Genomic DNA, 21996 nt, shown 5'->3' on the forward strand with positions numbered 1-21996 from the left:
GAGGAGGAAGAGGAGGAAAAAGAAGAAGGTGTAAGGAACATTTCAACATAATAGTAATCCTATTTTTGGTTAATCACTTATTGCATTGGGACTTTCTGTATTCTTTTGAACATGGAATTAAAATAAGTATATATATACAGTGCTTTGCGAAAGTATTCGGCCCCCTTCAACTTTGCAACCTTTTTCCACATTTCAGGCTTCAAACATAAAGATATAAAACTGTATTTTTTTGTGAAGAATCAACAACAAGTGGGACACAATCATGAAGTGGAAGGACATTTATTGGATATTTCAAACTTTTTTAACAAATCAAAAACTGAAAAATTGGGCGTGCAAAATTATTAAATATCCAATAAATGTCGTTCCACTTCATGATTGTGTCCCACTTGTTGTTGATTCTTCACAAAAAAATACAGTTTTATATATTTATGTTTGAAGCCTGAAATGTGGCAAAAGGTCGCAAAGTTCAAGGGGGCCGAATACTTTCGCAAGGCACTGTATATATATATATATATATATATAACAGTACCAGTCAAAAGTTTGGACACACCTACTCATTCAAGGGTTTTTCTTTATTTTGATGAGCTATGAAATAGCACATATGGAATCATGTAGTAACCAAAAAAGTGTTAAACAAATCAAAATATATTTTAGATTTGAGATTCTTCAAAGAAGCCACCCTTTGCCTTGTTGACAGCTTTGCACACTCTTGGCATTCTCTCAACCAGCTTCATGAGGTAGTCACCTGGAATGCATTTCAATTAACAGGTGTGCCTTGTTAAAAGTTAATTTGCGGAATTTATTTCCTTCTTAATGCATTTGAGCCAATCAGTGTTGTGACAAGGTATGGTTGGTATACAGATAGCCCTATTTGGTAAAAGACCAAGTCCATATTATGGCAAGAACAGCCCAAATAAGCAAAGAGAAATGACAGTCCATCATTACTTTAAGACATGAAGGTCAGCCAATCCGGAAAATGTAAAGAACTTTGAAAGTTTTTCAACTGCAGTTGCAAAAACCATCAAGCGCTATGATGAAACTGCCTCTCATGAGGACCGCCACAATAAAGGAAGACCCAGAGTTACCTCTGCTGCAGAGGATATGTTCATTACAGTTACCAGCCTCAGAAGTCTGCAATTAACTGCACCTCAGATTGCAGCCCAAATAAATGCTTCACAGAGATCAAGTAACAGACACCTATCAACATCAACTGTTCAGAGGAGACTGCGTGAATCAGGCCTTCATTTATACATTTATTATTTATTTTATATTTCTCTAACTTGACTAGTCAGTTAATTAAGAAAAAAATCTTATTTACAATGATGCCCTTCCCCGGCCAAAAATGGATGACGCTGGGCCAATTGTGTGCCGCCATATTGGACTCCCAATCACGGCTGGTGATACAGCCTGGATTCAAATTTTTTCCAGAATTTTTCCGGAAATTTTCCATGGGAAGTTAAGTCCTGGAATTTGGGAAATTTTGCTTAAATTCATCAAAAAAGTTAGCTTATAACAGTGAATTTTTTTTTTTGTGGGATACACATAAGGCAATTCCTACTCTTGTGGCATATTTTGGTTAAACTATCCTCAATTCAATGGAATTTCAACCCTCTGCAAGCACAGTGCATTCTTTCATCACATGTACAGCTGATTCTCAAGCTCTTTCACTAATGAGATGCTATTGAGCCCACACCACTGCACTGTCTGAGCTAATGACTACATGCTTTCTGGTAAGTTTTAATTACAATACTGGGTGGGGTGAATATATTTTATATGGCATACATCATTTTTTGTTAACTAGTAAAATAGCAGCCTACAGCAAAGTGTGTTTAAATAATTTCTAACATGTTAACAATTTCTGCTAGTTAGTTTTTGCTACTCTACCATGTGGGGTTTAGCTTGCTTGTGTAAGAGGTGAGTAACTGTCTGCAGGGAAGTCAGGCGCAGGAGAGCAGAAATGCAGAAACTTCCGGAGCAGTTTAATGTGGCAAAACAAACTGCACCCAGAAACAACAAAATACGGGTTGAAATAACCCGTCGCAAACCACATTTACTTTACAACAAACAATTCCACACACAGACATGGGGGGAACAGAGGGTTATATGCACATAAAGTAATGATGGAATGTAAACCAGGTGTGCGGGAAAACAAGACAAAACCAATGGGAAATGAAAGGTGGATCGGCGATGGCTAGAGGACCGGTGACGTCGGCCGCCAAACGCCGCCCGAATATTCTAATCTTTACAGGTAAATTCCACGTGTATTTTCTGATGTGTGGAGACATTTCACTGCAGCTAATGTAGAAGGAAAAGCTGTGTACATTTGAAAATACTGTGCCAAATCATATGTGAAGAATGCAACAAAGATGCAGAATCATCTGGCCAAGTGCATTTAAGTTCCCCCAGCTCCCACAACAAGCAACCTCTGACAAAAGTCCCTCTACTTCTATTTGAGGTGAAAATGATGAATCAGACACCTTATCGAGAGCAACAGCTCATGGTCCTCCTGAAATCTGAAGTTTTTTGGACCCAATGGAGGAACGAAGTCAGAGAAATGCTGATGAATGTCTTGCTCGAGCTGTGTATGCAACTGGTTCACCTCTGATGCTCAAAAGGCAAGGTGTATTGGAAGAGATTTCTGAATGTTTTTCACCGAGCATACACCCCTCCAACCAGACATGCTTTATCTACTCCTTTGCTAGATACAGAGTTCAACAGAGTTGAAGTGAAGGTCAAGCAAATCATAGAGAAAGCAGACTGTATTGCAATCATCTCTGAAGTGTGGTCGAATGTTTGTGGGCAAGGAATAATTATCTACATCATCTCCACCCCTCAACCAGTATTTTACAAGAGCACAGACACAAGGGACAACAGACAAACCGGTCTCTACATTGCAGATGAACTGAAGGCAAACATCAATGACCTTGGACCACAGAAGGTATTTGCACTGGTGACAGACAATGCTGCGAACATGAAGGCTGCTTGGTCTAAAGTGGAGGAGTCCTACCCTCACATCACACCCATTGGCTGTGCTGCTCATGCATTGAATCTGCTCCTCAAGGACATCATGACACTGAAAACAATGGATACACTCCACAAGAGAGCCAAGGAAATTGTTAAGTGTGTGAAGGGTCATCAAGTTATAGCAGCAATCTACCTCACCAAGCAAAGTGAGAAGAATAAGAGCACCACATTGAAGCTGCCCAGCAACACACGTTGGGGTCATTTGTTTGACAGTCTCCTGGAGGGGAAGGAGTCTCTCCAAGAAATGGCCATATCACAGTCTGCCGATATGGACAGACCCATCAAGAGGATCCTCCTGGATGATGTATTTTGGGTGTCAAATGGTAAGCAGCCTGAAACTCCTGAAACCTATAGCAGTAGCCATTGCACGGATTGAGAGAGACAATGCCATCCTGTCTGATGTTCAGACTCTGCTTGCAGATGTAAGACAAGAAATCCATACTGCCCTGCCCACTTCACTGTTTCTCCAAGCAGAGGAAACTGCAGTTCTGAAATACATAAAACAGCCTGAAGACTTTTGCCTGAAGACATACACGCTGCAGTGTACATTTTGGACTCCAACTCTGCTGGCAAGAGCATCCTGTCTGGTGCGGAGAAGTACACTTCCAAGCAAGGGCTTTGGGACGGAGATGCAATATGGCAGTCGTGCCAACATATCTCATCAGCCACCTGGTGGAGGGGACTTTGTGGATCTGAGGATCTCTTTCCCCTGTTGCCTCCATCATCCTCTAAATCCCACCAACATCAGCCGCCTCAGAGCGCAACTGGTCTTTGTTTGGGAACACACACACCAAAGCACGCAACAGGCTGACCAATCAATACAAGGGTTGAAAACATTTTGGCATCTGGGCAAATTTGAGGCTTTTTGAGCCTGACAATGAGCCATCCTCAACAAGGTTGGAAAGTGACTGAATATGAGGCCTCAGTCTGATGTTCAAGAGGTGGACATTGAGGAAGTCCAGGGAGAAGACATGGAAGCCTGAGAGGAAGACAACCAAAGCTTTAGTTTCTAGTTTCATTTTACAGATGTTTGTTGAAAACATTTTTGGGAGATGTGATGGATCATTGGGGATCATTCAATATTCACTTTCTTTTGTTGTTCAGTGAAATCATCCCATGTGAAGTCAACTCATTTAATTAAAGTTACATTTGTAACTTAAAGGTTTTAATTTACTTATTCTATTGGAATGATTTAATAATTTGCAATTATGTATACTTATAATAAAGGTAAAATATTTATGTGTCTGTCTCCATATGATATTGTAAATATATCCAATGCAAAAAAACATCTACATTTAAATGGTATTAATATTAATTTGTATATATTTCCCATTCATTCCCATGTATTCCCATTAATTCCCAATGGAAAGTTTCCACCTCTGAATATTCCCCAAAATGTGCAACCCTACCACAGACCATTGATTTCCCATGTTTGGACAAAAGAGCATCAGAATTGTGGAGGAGGAGAAACTACTGACATTTGAAAGGTTAGGCAGAAATGAAAAAAATCATAATATTCAGATTCCACACCACCTGCACCTGGCTGCATACCAATTTATTCAGCAGCGATGTGATCTCGGCGGTGTGTTTAAGGGCATCAGATAAGCCGGTATACCTTCTGGGATTCAACAGAGCGGCCAAGCTGTGCTGAGCTGGCTCGGAGGCACTGCTAACAATATGAGGGAACGAATGCTGCTAGCTTGCGCTAATGACAGGATTAAATAAGGTGACAACGGTCGGAGCTGGGCCCAGGGAGAGATATTACACTGCGCGCGCGCGCACACACACACACACACACACACACACACACACACACACACACACACACACACACACACACACACACACACACACACACACACACACACACACACACACACACACACACACACACACACACACACGCTCGCTGCTGCTAATGACAGGATTAAATAAGGTAGCACTTTGAACTAGGCAAGGATAAATATTGCACCATTGAATCTTACAGCCAACATCTTTCAGGACTGCAGATCCAAACTACACCCACTACCAAGCTACCTGGCGGGGTCATGCCAACACAAACTAGGGGGTAAAATCAATGACATTCATTGATCATTAATTAATTGGTAACAGAGTGTACTTGTTCTAAAAACGTCTCAACAGCCTGAACAGACAGAACAGGAGGGAGATATCTCCTGAGCGATAGACAGATAACTAACTTCCAGACCTGGGTTCATTTACTAGTATTCAATATAATAGATGTGCTTGCCTGAGCTTGCCTGGTGCAACGGGAACCAATAGAAAAGACTCTGAAATGCCAACCCCGCTAAAGCAGACAGTCAGTTATATAGATAAATCTACTTTTGCTTCCACATGAACAGGGGTTTATTCACTATTCAGCAAACAGGGAGGGGCACCTTCCTTTATTTGTCCAAAAAGAAACTCACATTTTCTTAGCAAAATATTTTCCTTTGCAAAACGTTTTGCTACAATTTGCTTCCGTGTGCACTAATGAATACACCCCCAGCTTACAGAGTAGACAGAGGAGGAGGGAGGCTGTCTAATAGACAAGTGGGGGCTTTGGCTCCAGACAACCACGCTACAATAACACAAATTAAGTAGCGAGAACCACTTAGCATGTGGCTTCTGTTAAATGTGCTAGCTGATTAATAAGATTCTCTTAGAGGCTACTTAGGGGGTGGGGGGTGGGGTGAGGGCTGTGTGTGACTGAATTTGGTGAATAAGTGTCTGTGTTTGTGTGTGTGTATTGCCAATTGAAGCAAAAGCAATGAACAGAGTCAATGACTTTCTGTGTCCCCATGAGAGACTCCGTGATAGGCTTTAATTAACAAAAGAGCTACGTTAAAAGAGGAAATGTTTCTTTGCTTCCTCTATGTATTGCCTTCATGTGGGACGTACGTCTCGACTGACCGGTTGATGTGCTGTGAACGATGAAGATAACCACCAGTCAAAACAGGTGGGCTCTGGGAATTGAGTCATCAGATCTGCCCACAAACTGTATTTATAATATTATGATGCTTGCGTAATGTCCTGAATAACTATGTAACTTATCAACTTATATCCTTTCATAACTAAATTGGAATAAGTGACAGTTTTGCGTGTTGCATGTGAGGAGTGATAACCACATTCTATAGATTGAGTTTCCCCCGGCCACTCTGTGATGTGATCTACATGAAAACACTTTTTTTTGTTTGTCATTCTGGACAGCAAACTGCGTGAATAAACCGGCTGCAGGCTATAATTTGATTACTTGACAGTTGAAGACAATCTAATAAACTAAATTAATATCTTTAATAAGCGTTGTATAAATCCTGGCTAATTCAAAGTAGAGTGTTCACTAAGGGGAAATAAAGTTGTCGCTCTAACTCGGTGGCCCATTTCAAATGAATCGAAGCAAAACTCATTCCAGAGTAATTCCCAAACCCAAGAAAAATATAGGGAAACATTGCTGTGTATTATCTCTAGTCTAGTACGTTCATATCACTAAGCAGAAGCAGCTACAGTGGCTTGCGAAAGTATTCACCTACCTTGGCATTTTTCCCATTTTGTTTCCTTACAAACTGGAATTAAAATAGATTTTTTGGGGGTGTTTGTAACCATTTTATTTACACAACATGCCTACCACTTTGAAGATGCAAAATATTGTTTGGGGTGAAACAAACAAGAAATAAGACAAAAAAATGAGAAACTTGAGGGTGCATTACTATTCACCCCCCAAAGTCAATACTTTGTAGAGCCACCTTTTTCAGCAATTAAAGTTGCAAGTCTCTTGGGGTATGTCTCTATAAGCTTGGCACATCTAGCCACTGGGATTTTTGCCCATTCTTCAAGGCAAAACTGCTCCAGCTCCTTCAAGTTGGATGGGTTCCGCTGGTGTACAGCAATCTTTAAGTCATACCACAGATCCACAATCGGATTGAAGTCTTGGCTTTGACTAGGCCATTCCAAGACATTTAATTGTTTCCCCTTAAACCACCCGAGTGTTGCTTTAGCAGTATGCTTAGGATCATTGTCCTGCTGGTAGGTGAACCTCGGTCCCAGTCTCAAATCTCTTGAAGAACAAAACAGGTTTCCCTCAAGAATTCTCCTATATTTAGCGCCATCCATCATTCCTTCAATTCTGACCAGTTTCCAAGTCCCTGCCAATGAAAAACATCCCCACAGCATTATGGGATGGTGTTCTCGGGGTGATGACAGGTTTTGGGATTGCGCCAGACATAGCGTTTTCCTTGATGGCCAAAAAGCTCAATTTTAGTCTCTAACCAGATTACCTTCTTCCATATGTTTGGGGAGTCTCCCACATGCCTTTTGGCGAACACCAAACGGGTTTGCTTATTTTTTTCTTTAAGGAATGGCTTTTTTCTGGCCACTCTTCCGTAAATCCCAGATCTATGGAGTGTACGGCTTAAAGTGGTCCTATGGACAGATACTCCAATATCCACTGTGGGCTTTGCAGCTTCTTCAGAGTTATCTTTGGTCTCTTTGTTGCCTCTCTGATTAATGCCCTCCTTGCCTGGTCCATGAGTTTTGTTGGGCAGCCGTCTCTTGGCAGGTTTGTTGTGGTGTCATATTCTTTCCATTTTTCAATAATGGATTTAATGGTGCTCTGTGGGGTGTTCAAAGTTTCTGATATATTTTTATATCCAACCCTGATCTGTACTTCTCCAAAACTTTGCCCCTGACCTGTTTGGAGAGCTCCTTGGTCTTCATGGTGCCGCTTGCTTAGCGGCGTTGCAGACTCTGGGGCCTTTCAGAACAGGTGTATATCTACTGAGATCATGTGACAGATCATGTGACACTTAGATTGCACACAGGTGGACTTGATTTAACTAATTATGTGACTTCTGAAGGTAATTGGGTGCACCAGATCTTATTGAGGGGCTTCATAGCAAAGGGGTGAAAACATTTGCAATGACCACTTTTCCGTTTTTTATTTTTTGTAATAATTTTTTGAAACAAGTTATTTTTTTCATTTCACTTTACCAATTTGGACTATTTTGTGTATGTCCATTATATGAAATCCAAATAAAAATCTATTTAAATTAGAGGTTGTAATGCAACAAAATAGGAAAAATGCCAAGGGGGGTGACTACTTTTGCAAGGCACTGTAGGTGCTGCTAGCTTCAACATTCAGACCAGCTCTCCTTATTTGACGGCAGGGATGGATGTACAGATTATTCATAATAATAACATGATTGATCAAATAGTTAAGCTGTGCCTTTTGAACATCTGACAGACAAATGAAAAACCTTTTAATAACTGTAATCAACAAACCGTGAATGTGACTTGTCAATCCATACTATATCAAAGTCCATGCCTGTAGTTTACCCATAATCCATTTGGGCGGAGCTGAAACTAAAGTGACGGTTTAGCAGTTAAGACTGTTACAGTAAAGTGATTGGAGTACCTCGTAAGCCACCCCACCGGCCACAATCGAGACAGACTGGTTAACCGTGAGAGACGTTTGATACAGGCCAGGATCAATAAGCACTTGTAGTAAAATCATAAGTGCTGGCTGTAGCAGAATGACATGGGCCTTGCTATTGAGATACTTTATCTGTTTTTTTCCAGTAGCACTATGTCAACAATCAGTGTAAGAGCAGCCTTGTGTGTCATTAGCAGTGTGAAGAGGCTGTATGTGTCTTGTATAGAAAAAATATATTTGGGCAAGTGCTCATTTCTCAGAGCGCACCCTGTAGCCAATAATCAATGTGACACAGGTGTATAGAGCCATGTCCCTTCTCTGATTCAATACAAAGACAGTCAGATTGGAGAGAGGCATCGAAGCGCAATAAGTCAAGATTAAATTGACTATGAAAATGAGCTGAGGCAATAATGAATGCTAGCTGCCATGTGTGTCAGAGGCCCTAGGCAGGCAGCGTGCATGAGGGGAAGAGGGAAGAGGAGGAGGAGGAGGAGGAAGAGTAGAGGGAGAAAGAGGAGGAGAGGGAGTAGGAGTAGAAAGAGGAGGACGAGAAAGAGGAATAGGAGGAGGAAGAGGAGGAGCGGGAGGGGAAGAAGAGTAGGAGGATGAGAGGGAGGAGGAAGAGAGGGAAGATGAGGAAGAGGAGGAGGTAAAAAAAGGAGGAAGAAGAGGAAGATGAGGTGGAGGAGGAAAGGGAGGAAGAGAAAGAGGAGGAAGAGGAGGAAGAAGATGAGGAGGAGGAGAAGAGGGAGGAGGAAGAGTAGTAGGAGAGGGAGGAGGAAGGTCGGAGGAGAGGGAGGAGGAAGAGTAGGAGGAGTCGGAGAAGGCCTAGGAGCTTCACTCCGCTGCCTGTCAGACCATTGATCTCTTCCTTTTCCTCTGGCTTTGTTCTCTCCTCTCTATCTCTACCTCTCACTCACTATCTTTACCTCTCATTTATTATCTCTATCTCTACCTCTCACTCTCTAACTCTCTCTCTAACTCTCACTCGCTACATCTCTCACTCTCTCTACCTGTCACTCTCTACCTGTCACTTTCTACCTGTCACTCTCTGCCTGTCACTCTCTACCTCTCACTCTCTACCTCTCACTCTCTACCTCTCACTCTCACTCACTATCTCTACCTCTCACTCACTATCTCTACCTCTCACTCACAATCTCTACCTCTCACTCACTATCTCTACCTCTCACTCACTATCTCTACCTCTCACTCACTATCTCTACATCTCACTAACTATCTCTACCTCTCTATCTCTACCTCTCACTCACTATCTCTACCTCTCACTCACTCATTCTTTCTTTCTCCCTCTCTCTCCTCCTCCTTTATCACATTTGTTTTCCATCTTTCTCTCTCTAACCATCTTTTATATTTCTCTGTCCCTGCCTGTCTCTCTGATGTAGTTGTCACCATGGTAACTGAGCACGAAGAATCCGCTGCCGCTGAAGTCGCTGTGGAACTTAATGAGGATCTGGTTGGAGGTGCTGTAGACCGACTCCAGCGCTGTGTTCCCACTGAACTGACCGATCTGGGGGGAGCTCTGGTCTGGACCATCCCTGTAGACAAACACAACATACACACCAAGGATCAATGACAAATCCCTCCGTATGGGCAGGTGATGGACATTGTCAATAAACAATGAAGACAAGACATTGACCAATACAGACATATCTTTGAAAGAGGCCCATTGGAAATCTATTGCGGTCATTTTTAATTAACATTTCCCACGTCAATGTATTGTAGAGAGCAGCCAATTGATACATAACCAATCACTGATCTACAGTATTCCTTCCAGAAAGAGACGATTATAGCATCTCTTTTATAAACTTTATTTTTGGAGAAGCATAAGGTGTCATTACAGAGACTGGGTTTTAAAATGCAGAAAGGTACCCCAGATATCAAACAAGTTACCCAATTAAGAGACAGGGGCAGGAGGAGGGTTACATCTCTGTGATCGTGACAGCCAAAGAGCAGACCACCCCCATGGGTCAAATCTGGAGCCAGTCAAAGGTAAATGAGTGCGTGAATGTGAGAAGGGGGTCTGTTTAATGGTGCTCAGTGGACCCCCACTCTGGGCACCGCTGGGCCAGAGCAGTCCTAGGGAACAAGCAGAGAAGTTTTATTAATCTGGCTAATCTCTGACACCTGGGATTTTTCGGGAGCACGGTGTGTGTGTGTGTGTATATGTGTTTGTGTGTCTGTGTGAGGGAGACTGCTTGAGTGATTGTCTCTTTGCATTAGTGCATACGTGAGTAGTGTGTGAGTGTGTGCGTGCGTATCAAGTGTGTGTGTGTGTGTGTGTGTGCGTGCGAATCAAGTGTGTGTGTGTGTGTTGTGTGTGTGTGTGTGTGTGTGTGCGTGCGAATCAAGTGTGTGTGTGTGTGTGTGTGTGTGTGTGTGTGTGTGTGTGTGTGTGTGTGCGTGCGAATCAAGTGTGTGTGTGTGTGTGTGTGTGTGTGCGTGGGTTTGAAGCCAGCATGACATCTCACAGCGCTGAGAACAGATTGAAGCGCTGGCAGCCTGCCGCATTCAGCAATATAAATACATACTATGAGAAACTGAAAGCGAGCCGTGGGGGGGGGAGGGGGGGGGGGGGGTGACAAAAAATGCATTATTTAAACATGCGGGGGGACAAAGGAGGGACTTATTATTTGTGTGCTCATGGATGGAGGACATAGAATTAATCTATTCCATCCATTACGCTCTCTCTTTCTCCTCCTTCTCTCCATCCCCTTCCACAACAGGGGTGTCAGAGTGCTGGGGAAGACAATTACTCAGGAAGCCGCAGTCTTTAAAACATCAAGATGCCTTTGACTGGATCTATGGGGATACATGAAGAACTTGCCTTTTGGCGACTGCATTACTGCATTACATTTCCTTAAAAAATCTTTACCGTTCACAGGGAGAGATTAAAAGTCTGAGTACATTGATCATACTATTTAAATGGACTAACTGTGCGTGTTATATCACTGTTGGTCCGTTTGTTTAATGAAGGGATGGAGTAGGGATGGAATGATGGAGGGAACCAGATGGAGAGAGAGAGAGAAAGGGGGTGAACAGTTCAAATCTCTCTCAAACCAACCAGAAGACAAAGTTCTGTTTTATCAATAGGGAGAAATGCAGTAGCTATGGTAACCACAGAAAGGATGCATCCAATTAAGAAAGAACAGTTTGGAAGAGAGGTTTGAGAGCACAGGGGAACGTGAAATGCAAAAACAAAGTTGTCTTTTTTCCACAAATGTATAATTACTTTTACGTTTTAAAACAACAACACAATATGGAAAACTTTTACCATACCGAAGGTTTCTGCCAAAACAGGTTTTAGTAATAATTCTACTAATTAAGCATCCAACACGTATAGTCAAGGGTTAGCTCTACTATAGTTGGCTAGGCTAATTGACTATCACATGGTTTTACAGAATGTCTTGTAATTTCTTGTTATCTCCTCATGGGAATTGCAACAAAAGTCTAATTTCATTGAAACTAACTAAAAAGTAATTATTATGTACAACATGACACAATTTACATCAATTTATTGCAATAAACACCTCAGTTGCTGTGTTAGAGGTGAGTGGGAAGAGGTGAGTGGTAAGAGGTGAGGTGTAAGAGGTGAGGTGTAAGAGGTGAGGTGTAAGAGGCGAGGTGTAAGAGGTGAGTGGTAAGAGGTGAGTGGTAAGAGGTGAGTGGTAAGAGGCGAGTGGTAAGAGGCGAGGTGTAAGAGGTGAGGTGTAAGAGGTGAGTGGTAAGAGGTGAGGTGTAAGAGGCGAGGTGTAAGAGGTGAGTGGTAAGAGGCGAGGTGTAAGAGGTGAGTGGTAAGAGGTGAGTGGTAAGAGGCGAGGTGTAAGAGGTGAGTGGTAAGAGGCGAGGTGTAAGATGTGAGTGGTAAGAGGTGAGTGGTAAGAGGTGAGTGGTAAGAGGTGAGGTATAAGAGGTGAGTGGGAAGAGGTGAGTGGTAAGAGGTGAGTGGGAAGAGGTGAGGTGTAAGAGGTGAGGTGTAAGAGGTGAGGTGTAAGAGGTGAGTGGTAAGAGGTGAGTGGGAAGAGGTGAGGTGTAAGAGGTGAGGTGTAAGAGGTGAGTGGTAAGAGGTGAGTGGGAAGAGGTGAGTGGTAAGAGGTGAGGTGTAAGAGGTGAGTGGGAAGAGGTGAGTGGGAAGAGGTGAGTGGGAAGAGGTGAGTGGGAAGAGGTGAGGTGTAAGAGGTGAGTGGTAAGAGGTGAGTGGTAAGAGGTGAGTGGTAAGAGGTGAGTGGGAAGAGGTGAGTGGGAAGAGGTGAGTGGGAAGGAGAATGATAGCCTAGTTTTTCTACCTGGCCTTCCAACCAAGGTGAATGAACAGAGGAGCTACTATAGGTGAACATAGGAGCCACTATAGGTGGACAGAGGAACTACTATAGGTGAACAGAGGAGCTACTATAGGTGAACAGAGGAGCTACTATAGGTGAACAGAGGAACTACTATAGGTGAACAGAGGAGCTACTATAGGTGAACAGAGGACCTACTATAGGTGAACAGAGGAACTACTCTAGGTGAACAGAGGAGCTACTATAGGTGAACAGAGGAACTACTATAGGTGAACAGAGGAGCTACTATAGGTGAACAGAGGAGCTACTATAGGTGAACAGAGGAACTACTATAGGTGAACAGAGGAAACGTGAGGAAGCTCTTCATTAACCCTTTTCTCCATTAACCTCCACCACCGCTGATTTAGAAATGGACATGAAAAAAAATCTTCGCTCGAACGTGATTGGTCAAACTCCCCCAGCCCTCCTGTATCAATGAACATCATTTGTATCCTGTTGGGTTGCTACACTTCTGTGTTGTGGCACTCTAACGTTGCCCACTCAGAGTGCTGTGAGAAAACTGAAAATCAGTCCCCATGTGGGATAAAAGGCAGGAATTCAGTTGGTGAGGGATTAACATTGCACCATTCCTGCTAGTAGAGAAATAGATATCTAACTGTGTAAAAGGGTTTAACATTGCACCATTCCTGCTAGTAGAGAAATACATATCTAACTGTGTAAAAGGGTTTAACATTGCACCATTCCTGCTAGTAGAGAAATACATATCTAACTGTGTAAAAGGGTTTAACATTGCACCATTCCTGCTAGTAGAGAAATACATATCTAACTGTGTAAAAGGGTTTAACATTGCACCATTCCTGCTAGTAGAGAAATACATATCTAACTGTGTAAAAGGGTTTAATTAACATTGCACCATTCCTGCTAGTAGAGAAATACATATCTAACTGTGTAAAAGGGTTTAACATTGCACCATTCCTGCTAGTAGAGAAATACATATCTAACTGTGTAAAAGGGTTTAACATTGCACCATTCCTGCTAGTAGAGAAATACATATCTAACTGTGTAAAAGGGTTTAACATGCACCATTCCTGCTAGTAGAGAAATACATATCTAACTGTGTAAAAGGGTTTAACATTGCACCATTCCTGCTAGTAGAGAAATACATATCTAACTGTGTAAAAGGGTTTAACATTGCACCATTCCTGCTAGTAGAGAAATACATATCTAACTGTGTAAAAGGGTTTAACATTGCACCATTCCTGCTAGTAGAGAAATACATATCTAACTGTGTAAAAGGGTTTAACATTGCACCATTCCTGCTAGTAGAGAAATACATATCTAACTGTGTAAAAGGGTTTAACATTGCACCATTCCTGCTAGTAGAGAAATACATATCTAACTGTGTAAAAGGGTTTAACATTGCACCATTCCTGCTAGTAGAGAAATACATATCTAACTGTGTAAAAGGGTTTAACATTGCACCATTCCTGCTAGTAGAGAAATAGATATCTAACTGTGTAAAAGGGTTTAACATTGCACCATTCCTGCTAGTAGAGAAATACATATCTAACTGTGTAAAAGGGTTTAACATTGCACCATTCCTGCTAGTAGAGAAATACATATCTAACTGTGTAAAAGGGTTTAACATTGCACCATTCCTGCTAGTAGAGAAATACATATCTAACTGTGTAAAAGGGTTTAACATTGCACCATTCCTGCTAGTAGAGAAATACATATCTAACTGTGTAAAAGGGTTTAACATTGCACCATTCCTGCTAGTAGAGAAATACATATCTAACTGTGTAAAAGGGTTTAACATTGCACCATTCCTGCTAGTAGAGAAATACATATCTAACTGTGTAAAAGGGTTTAACATTGCACCATTCCTGCTAGTAGAGAAATACATATCTAACTGTGTAAAAGGGTTTAACATTGCACCATTCCTGCTAGTAGAGAAATACATATCTAACTGTGTAAAAGGGTTTAACATTGCACCATTCCTGCTAGTAGAGAAATACATATCTAACTGTGTAAAAGGGTTTAACATTGCACCATTCCTGCTAGTAGAGAAATACATATCTAACTGTGTAAAAGGGTTTAACATTGCACCATTCCTGCTAGTAGATAAATACATATCTAACTGTGTAAAAGGGTTTAACATTGCACCATTCCTGCTAGTAGAGAAATACATATCTAACTGTGTAAAAGGGTTTAACATTGCACCATTCCTGCTAGTAGAGAAATAGATATCTAACTGTGTAAAAGGGTTTAACATTGCACCATTCCTGCTAGTAGAGAAATACATATCTAGCTGTGTAAAAGGGTTTAACATTGCACCATTCCTGCTAGTAGAGAAATACATATCTAACTGTGTAAAAGGGTTTAACATTGCACCATTCCTGCTAGTAGAGAAATACATATCTAACTGTGTAAAAGGGTTTAACATTGCACCATTCCTGCTAGTAGAGAAATACATATCTAACTGTGTAAAAGGGTTTAACATTGCACCATTCCTGCTAGTAGAGAAATACATATCTAACTGTGTAAAAGGGTTTAACATTGCACCATTCCTGCTAGTAGAGAAATACATATCTAACTGTGTAAAAGGGTTTAACATTGCACCATTCCTGCTAGTAGAGAAATAGATATCTAACTGTGTAAAAGGGTTTAACATTGCACCATTCCTGCTAGCAGAGAAATACATATCTAACTGTGTAAAAGGGTTTAACATTGCACCATTCCTGCTAGTAGAGAAATACATATCTAACTGTGTAAAAGGGTTTAACATTGCACCATTCCTGCTAGTAGAGAAATACATATCTAACTGTGTAAAAGGGTTTAACATTGCACCATTCCTGCTAGTAGAGAAATACATATCTAACTGTGTAAAAGGGTTTAACATTGCACCATTCCTGGTAGTAGAGAAATACATATCTAACTGTGTAAAAGGGTTTAACATTGCACCATTCCTGCTAGTAGAGAAATACAGATCTAACTGTGTAAAAGGGTTTAACATTGCACCATTCCTGCTAGTAGAGAAATACATATCTAACTGTGTAAAAGGGTTTAACATTGCACCATTCCTGCTAGTAGAGAAATACATATCTAACTGTGTAAAAGGGTTTAACATTGCACCATTCCTGCTAGTAGAGAAATACATATCTAACTGTGTAAAAGGGTTTAACATTGCACCATTCCTGCTAGTAGAGAAATACATATCTAACTGTGTAAAAGGGTTTAACATTGCACCATTCCTGCTAGTAGAGAAATACATATCTAACTGTGTAAAAGGGTTTAACATTGCACCATTCCTGCTAGTAGAGAAATACATATCTAACTGTGTAAAAGGGTTTAACATTGCACCATTCCTGCTAGTAGAGAAATACAGATCTAACTGTGTAAAAGGGTTTAACATTGCACCATTCCTGCTAGTAGAGAAATACATATCTAACTGTGTAAAAGGGTTTAACATTGCACCATTCCTGCTAGTAGAGAAATACATATCTAACTGTGTAAAAGGGTTTAACATTGCACCATTCCTGCTAGTAGAGAAATACATATCTAACTGTGTAAAAGGGTTTAACATTGCACCATTCCTGCTAGTAGAGAAATACATATCTAACTGTGTAAAAGGGTTTAACATTGCACCATTCCTGCTAGTAGAGAAATACATATCTAACTGTGTAAAAGGGTTTAACATTGCACCATTCCTGCTAGTAGAGAAATACATATCTAACTGTGTAAAAGGGTTTAACATTGCACCATTCCTGCTAGTAGAGAAATACATATCTAACTGTGTAAAAGGGTTTAACATTGCACCATTCCTGCTAGTAGAGAAATACAGATCTAACTGTGTAAAAGGGTTTAACATTGCACCATTCCTGCTAGTAGAGAAATACATATCTAACTGTGTAAAAGGGTTTAACATTGCACCATTCCTGCTAGTAGAGAAATACATATCTAACTGTGTAAAAGGGTTTAACATTGCACCATTCCTGCTAGTAGAGAAATACATATCTAACTGTGTAAAAGGGTTTAACATTGTACCATTCCTGCTAGTAGAGAAATAGATATCTAACTGTGTAAAAGGGTTTAACATTGCACCATTCCTGCTAGTAGAGAAATATATATCTAACTGTGTAAAAGAGATAATAGCAATAATTTTGTTAGTTACTGTAATAAAGCACTATTGAGCGGTTTAGAGAGAGATGTATGTAGTGCATACTTATGGAAATAAGGTATTTCTGTTTAATATATTGGATAATGTGTGCAAAAAAAAATTAAAAATCTGTTATCGCTTTGTCATTATCGGATATTGTGTGTAGATTTATGAGGAAAAAAATGTATTTAATAATTTTTAGAATAAGGCTGTCTGAATAGTCAAGGGGTCTGAATACTTTCTGAATGCACTGTAGGTTCTTACCACACAGTGATGTAGTCACAGATGGGTTCTGTACTGACCATGGTGAAGGTGATGTTTGTGTGTATATATATTATAGTGTAATCTTACTCATTAGCTGTTCATTAAGAGGTTGATAGGTTCTTACCACACAGTGATGTAGTCACAGATGGGTTCTGTACTGACCATGGTGAAGGTGATGTTTGTGTGTATATATATTATAGTGTAATCTAACTCATTAGCTGTTCATTAAGAGGTTGATAGGTTCTTACCACACAGTGATGTAGTCATAGATGGGTTCTGTACTGAGCACGGTGAAGTTGATGTAGATCCCATTGCCAGGGGGAACCCTCACACTCCACACACAGTCCTGGAAGTTGGGGTACTCCTCGGGGTGGCCGGGGGAGTAGATGGTCCCATTCATGGAGGTGATGTTACCACCACACAGTGCTACAGAGGAGAGGGGAGATGTGGTCAGGTTAGGTGATGTTACCACAAACACAGAGGAGACGGCTAGGTGATGTTACCACAAACACAGAGGAGAGGGCTAGGTGATGTTACCACAAACACAGAGGAGAGGGCTAGGTGATGTTACCACAAACACAGAGGAGAGGGCTAGGTGATGTTACCACAAACACAGAGGAGAGGGCTAGGTGATGTTACCACAAACACAGAGGAGAGGGCTAGGTGATGTTACCAGAAACACAGAGGAGAGGGCTAGGTGATGTTACCACAAACATAGAGGAGACGGCTAGGTGATGTTACCAGAAACATAGAGGAGAGGGCTAGGTGATGTTACCACAAACACAGAGGAGAGGGCCAGGTGATGTTACCACAAACACAGAGGAGAGGGCTAGGTGATGTTACCACAAACACAGAGGAGAGGGCTAGGTGATGTTACCACAAACACAGAGGAGAGGGCTAGGTGATGTTACCAGAAACACAGAGGAGAGGGCTAGGTGATGTTACCACAAACACAGAGGAGAGGGCTAGGTGATGTTACCACAAACACAGAGGAGAGGGCTAGGTGATGTTACCACAAACACAGAGGAGAGGGCTAGGTGATGTTACCACAAACACAGAGGAGAGGGCTAGGTGATGTTACCACAAACACAGAGGAGAGGGAAGACATGGTCAGGTTAGAGGTCTTTCCAGGCTACACTGAATGATCAACAAGGCACAGCAGTAAAAGTCATGGTAATCGTCACTTCTTAGTAATATGTTATAATACTACAGCAGTCTAATAGTGATAGCAGTGGATGCCATTGGAGTAGTAGGATATTAAGTTGTAGTAGTGGATGTTAAGGTCCACGAAACGCCCACTGCTGCTTTCTAGGTGCAACATCAATATGCTACCATACAGATCATATCTATTCCTCTGTCCATAGTTACCTTCACAGCGAGGTACCGGGTGGTTCCAGTTGCGGCTGATTCCGTGCAGACAGGTGAGAGAGGCCTCTCCGATGAGGGAGTAGCCAGGCAGACACTCAAAGGACACAGTGAGGCCCACACTGAAGTCACTGCCGATCACGATGCCATTACGAAAAGGACGAGGGTCGGGACAACTCTGTAGCTGATAGGCTGAAAATCAGGAAGTAGCCGATCATTTAAATAAACATTGACTGAAAATACATAAGAAAATGACGCAAACATGAAAATGAATACATAAAACTGTTTTATGTAGACATCGTATCTAGGATACTGAAAGAGATTACCCAGACTAACATTATGGCAAATAAAATGACATTTAATTGAGTTGAGTGAAATCACAAGTCCTTTTTGAGTTCTCCTCTCCCACAAATTCTACTGACTAACTCTGTAGTCTACACTGTCGGCATAGGTTCCAATCCGGCATACGGTCCTATGACACAACCTCTATCTTTCCCAGTGTCATCCTCTTTCTATCGATCTGTTCAATATATATATTTTTTTAATATATATATATTTTTTAAACAAACAAACTCTATCCTCACCCTGGTAAGTCATCTGGAAACCTGGCTTGTTCTGGGAGTAGTCGCTGTGGAAGAAGAGGCTAGTCTGGTGAGTGGTGCTGAACAGGGACTTTGGGACATGTGGTCCACTGAACCTGTCAATCACTGTGCCCGTCTCCAGCGTTCCACTCCGAATCTCCAGGTAGTCATGAATGGCCTCCGTGGAGAAGTTGAGGAACTGCAGGTGGATTCCTGAAAAAATCAACAGGTGGATTAAAAACACACTGGTCAGTCCATGAATTTCTGTTACTAAGAATAGACCATGATCTTACTCATCTACCCATTACTTCAGAAGGCGGGTTAATCCCAGAACCAACTGAAGTAGAACACCGTACCTCTACCACAACAAACATCACAAGAGATTACAGGTTAGTTGACTGAGAGCAGATGCTCATTGGTACATAACAATAGTTGCCAAGGAGAGGAGCAACTAGATGTCATAATATATTCAAGCTACCATAAAGGAGAATGATATACCGGTAATGAGGTTAATAATAACAATAATAATGATATATGCCAGTTAGCAGACATTTTTATCTAAAGGGACTTCCAGTCATGTGTTTCCATGCCTGTGCTATTTAGACCTAAAAATCAAACATCATTACCCCTACATTTGGACCCTAGTGCACTAGCGTCAAAGGGTTCTTCAGTTGTCCCCACAGGAGGACCCTTTGAAGAACCCTTTTTGGTTCCAGGTAGAACCCTTTTGAGTTCCATGTAGAACCCTTTCCACAGAAGGTTCTATATGGAAGCCAAAAGAGTTCTATCTGGAACCAAAAAGGGTTCTCCTATGGGGACAGTAAAGAATCCTTTGGAATCCTTTTTTCTAAGAGTGTATTCTATGTCTTTACCCTACTGCCTCTAAATCAGGATGCTGTTCTGTTGACTGGAAGACTGGTTAAGCATTTACATCACTGTTGGTGTTCCCTGTTTCCATGTCTCTGCTCTTTATGCCTATAAATCAAGGATAATTCCCGCTACAGCTCCTAACATACACGAGTCTGACACTTCACTGCTATATCTAGGACCACTTCCCCACTAGCTGTGTTTTAACTGAAACAAGACATACACTTCCTCGTATGACAATGTGCTACTGTGGCTTGTCCACGGCAGCGAGGTGATGTACCAAAGCCAATAGGTAGTTTGACAGTGTGTGTGTGTGCGTGTGTGTGTGTAGCCACAATGACTGTCAGTGTGTTCCCGTACCAAAGCCAATAGGTAGTTTGACAGTGTGTGTATGTGCGTGTGTGTGCGTAGCCACAATGACTATCAGTGTGTTCCTGTACCAAAGCCAATAGGTAGTTTGACAGTGTGTGTGTGTGCGTGCGTAGCCACAATGACTGTCAGTGTGTTCCCGTACCAAAGCCGATGGGTAGTATGACAGTCCAGGTGCAGTCTAATCCACTGGGGTAGTTTCCAGGGAATCCAGGGCTCAGAATGACACCGCTGACATCAGTCATGGACACACCACACTGGGCTGCAGAGACAATCCCACTCACACAGGTTAAAGAATGAATCATAGAATAACATGCAAATAGAATTACACTTTTTAGACTAGAGTAGAGTATAATAAAATAACTTATGTATTAGTCCATCAGAGACAAACATGTTCATATGTGTATCTATAGCTGCAGCCTTGTAAAAGCAGAGATGTTTGTCTTGATTTACACCTCTAGACAGTGTGAATGGGTATCGATGCCACCAGCTGTGCTAGATTAGTACATTAGTATTGACATCCCTTCCTTTCCAACTGTGTATTGTAGGATCAGTGCTTCAGATCAACTCACTCCTGTACAGATACACTTAGAAAAAAATTACTATCTAGAACCTAAAAGAGTTTCAAATGGGTTCTTTGGCTGTCCCCATAGGAGAACCCTTTTTGGTTCCAGGTAGAACCCGTTTGAGTGGCATGTAGAACCCTTTCCACAGAATGTTCTACATAGAACCCAAAAGAGTTCTACCTGGAACAAAAAAGGGTTCTCCTATGGGGACAGTTGAAGAACCCCTTTGAACCCCCTTTTTTCTAAGAGTGTACTAGCATAGCCTCCTTCTCTCTCAGCAGGTCAGCCAGTCTGAGGTAAGTCTTCAGTCTGGTTTTAGACCCCATCATAGCACTGAGACTGCACTTGTGAAGGTGGTAAATTACCTTTTAATGGCATCAGACCAAGGCTCTGCATCTGTCCTCGTGCTCCTAGACCTTAGTGCTGCTTTTGATACCATCGATCACCACATTCTTTTGGAGAGATTGGAAACCCAAATTGGTCTACACTGACAAGTTCTGGCCTGGTTTAGATCTTATCTGTCGGAAAGATATCAGTTTGTCTCTGTGAATGGTTTGTCCTCTGACAAATCAACTGTAAATTTCGGTGTTCCTCAAGGTTCCGTTTTAGGACCACTATTGTTCTCACTATATATTTTACCTCTTGGGGATGTCATTCGAAAACATAATGTTAACTTTCACTGCTATGCGGATGACACACAGCTGTACATTTCAATGAAACATGGTGAAGCCCCAAAATTGCCCTCGCTAGAAGCATGTGTTTCAGACATAAGGAAGTGGATGGCTGCAAACGTTCTACTTTTAAACTCGGACAAAACAGCGATGCTTGTTCTAGGTCCCAAGAAACAAAGAGATCTTCTGTTGAATCTGACAATTAATCTTAATGGTTGTACAGTCGTCTCAAATAAAACTGTGAAGGACCTCGGCGTTACTCTGGACCCTGATCTCTCTTTTGAAGAACATATCAAGACCATTTCAAGGAAAGCTTCTTTCCATCTAGGTAACATTGCAAAAATCAGAAACTTTCTGTCCAAAACTTATGCAGAAAAATTAATCCATGCTTTTGTTACTTCTAGGTTAGA

General features: G+C 41.5%; 1 protein-coding gene across 1 annotated transcript in view; it reads right to left on the minus strand.

The window, feature by feature from the left end:
• The window catches only part of csmd3b (CUB and Sushi multiple domains 3b), an 826488-nt gene that overhangs the window by 126903 nt on the left and 677589 nt on the right, over positions 1-21996 (minus strand). Inside the window, exons 40-44 of the mRNA XM_036953488.1 lie at positions 20495-20611; positions 19117-19326; positions 18536-18724; positions 17416-17593; positions 9857-10002 (exon numbers count right to left, since the gene is read on the minus strand). Coding sequence (XP_036809383.1) covers positions 9857-10002; positions 17416-17593; positions 18536-18724; positions 19117-19326; positions 20495-20611 — 840 coding nt within the window. The remainder of the gene's footprint in view (positions 1-9856; positions 10003-17415; positions 17594-18535; positions 18725-19116; positions 19327-20494; positions 20612-21996) is intronic.

The sequence above is a fragment of the Oncorhynchus mykiss genome, chromosome 18 (genome assembly GCF_013265735.2).
Source record: "Oncorhynchus mykiss isolate Arlee chromosome 18, USDA_OmykA_1.1, whole genome shotgun sequence".
NCBI lineage: Eukaryota > Metazoa > Chordata > Actinopteri > Salmoniformes > Salmonidae > Oncorhynchus > Oncorhynchus mykiss.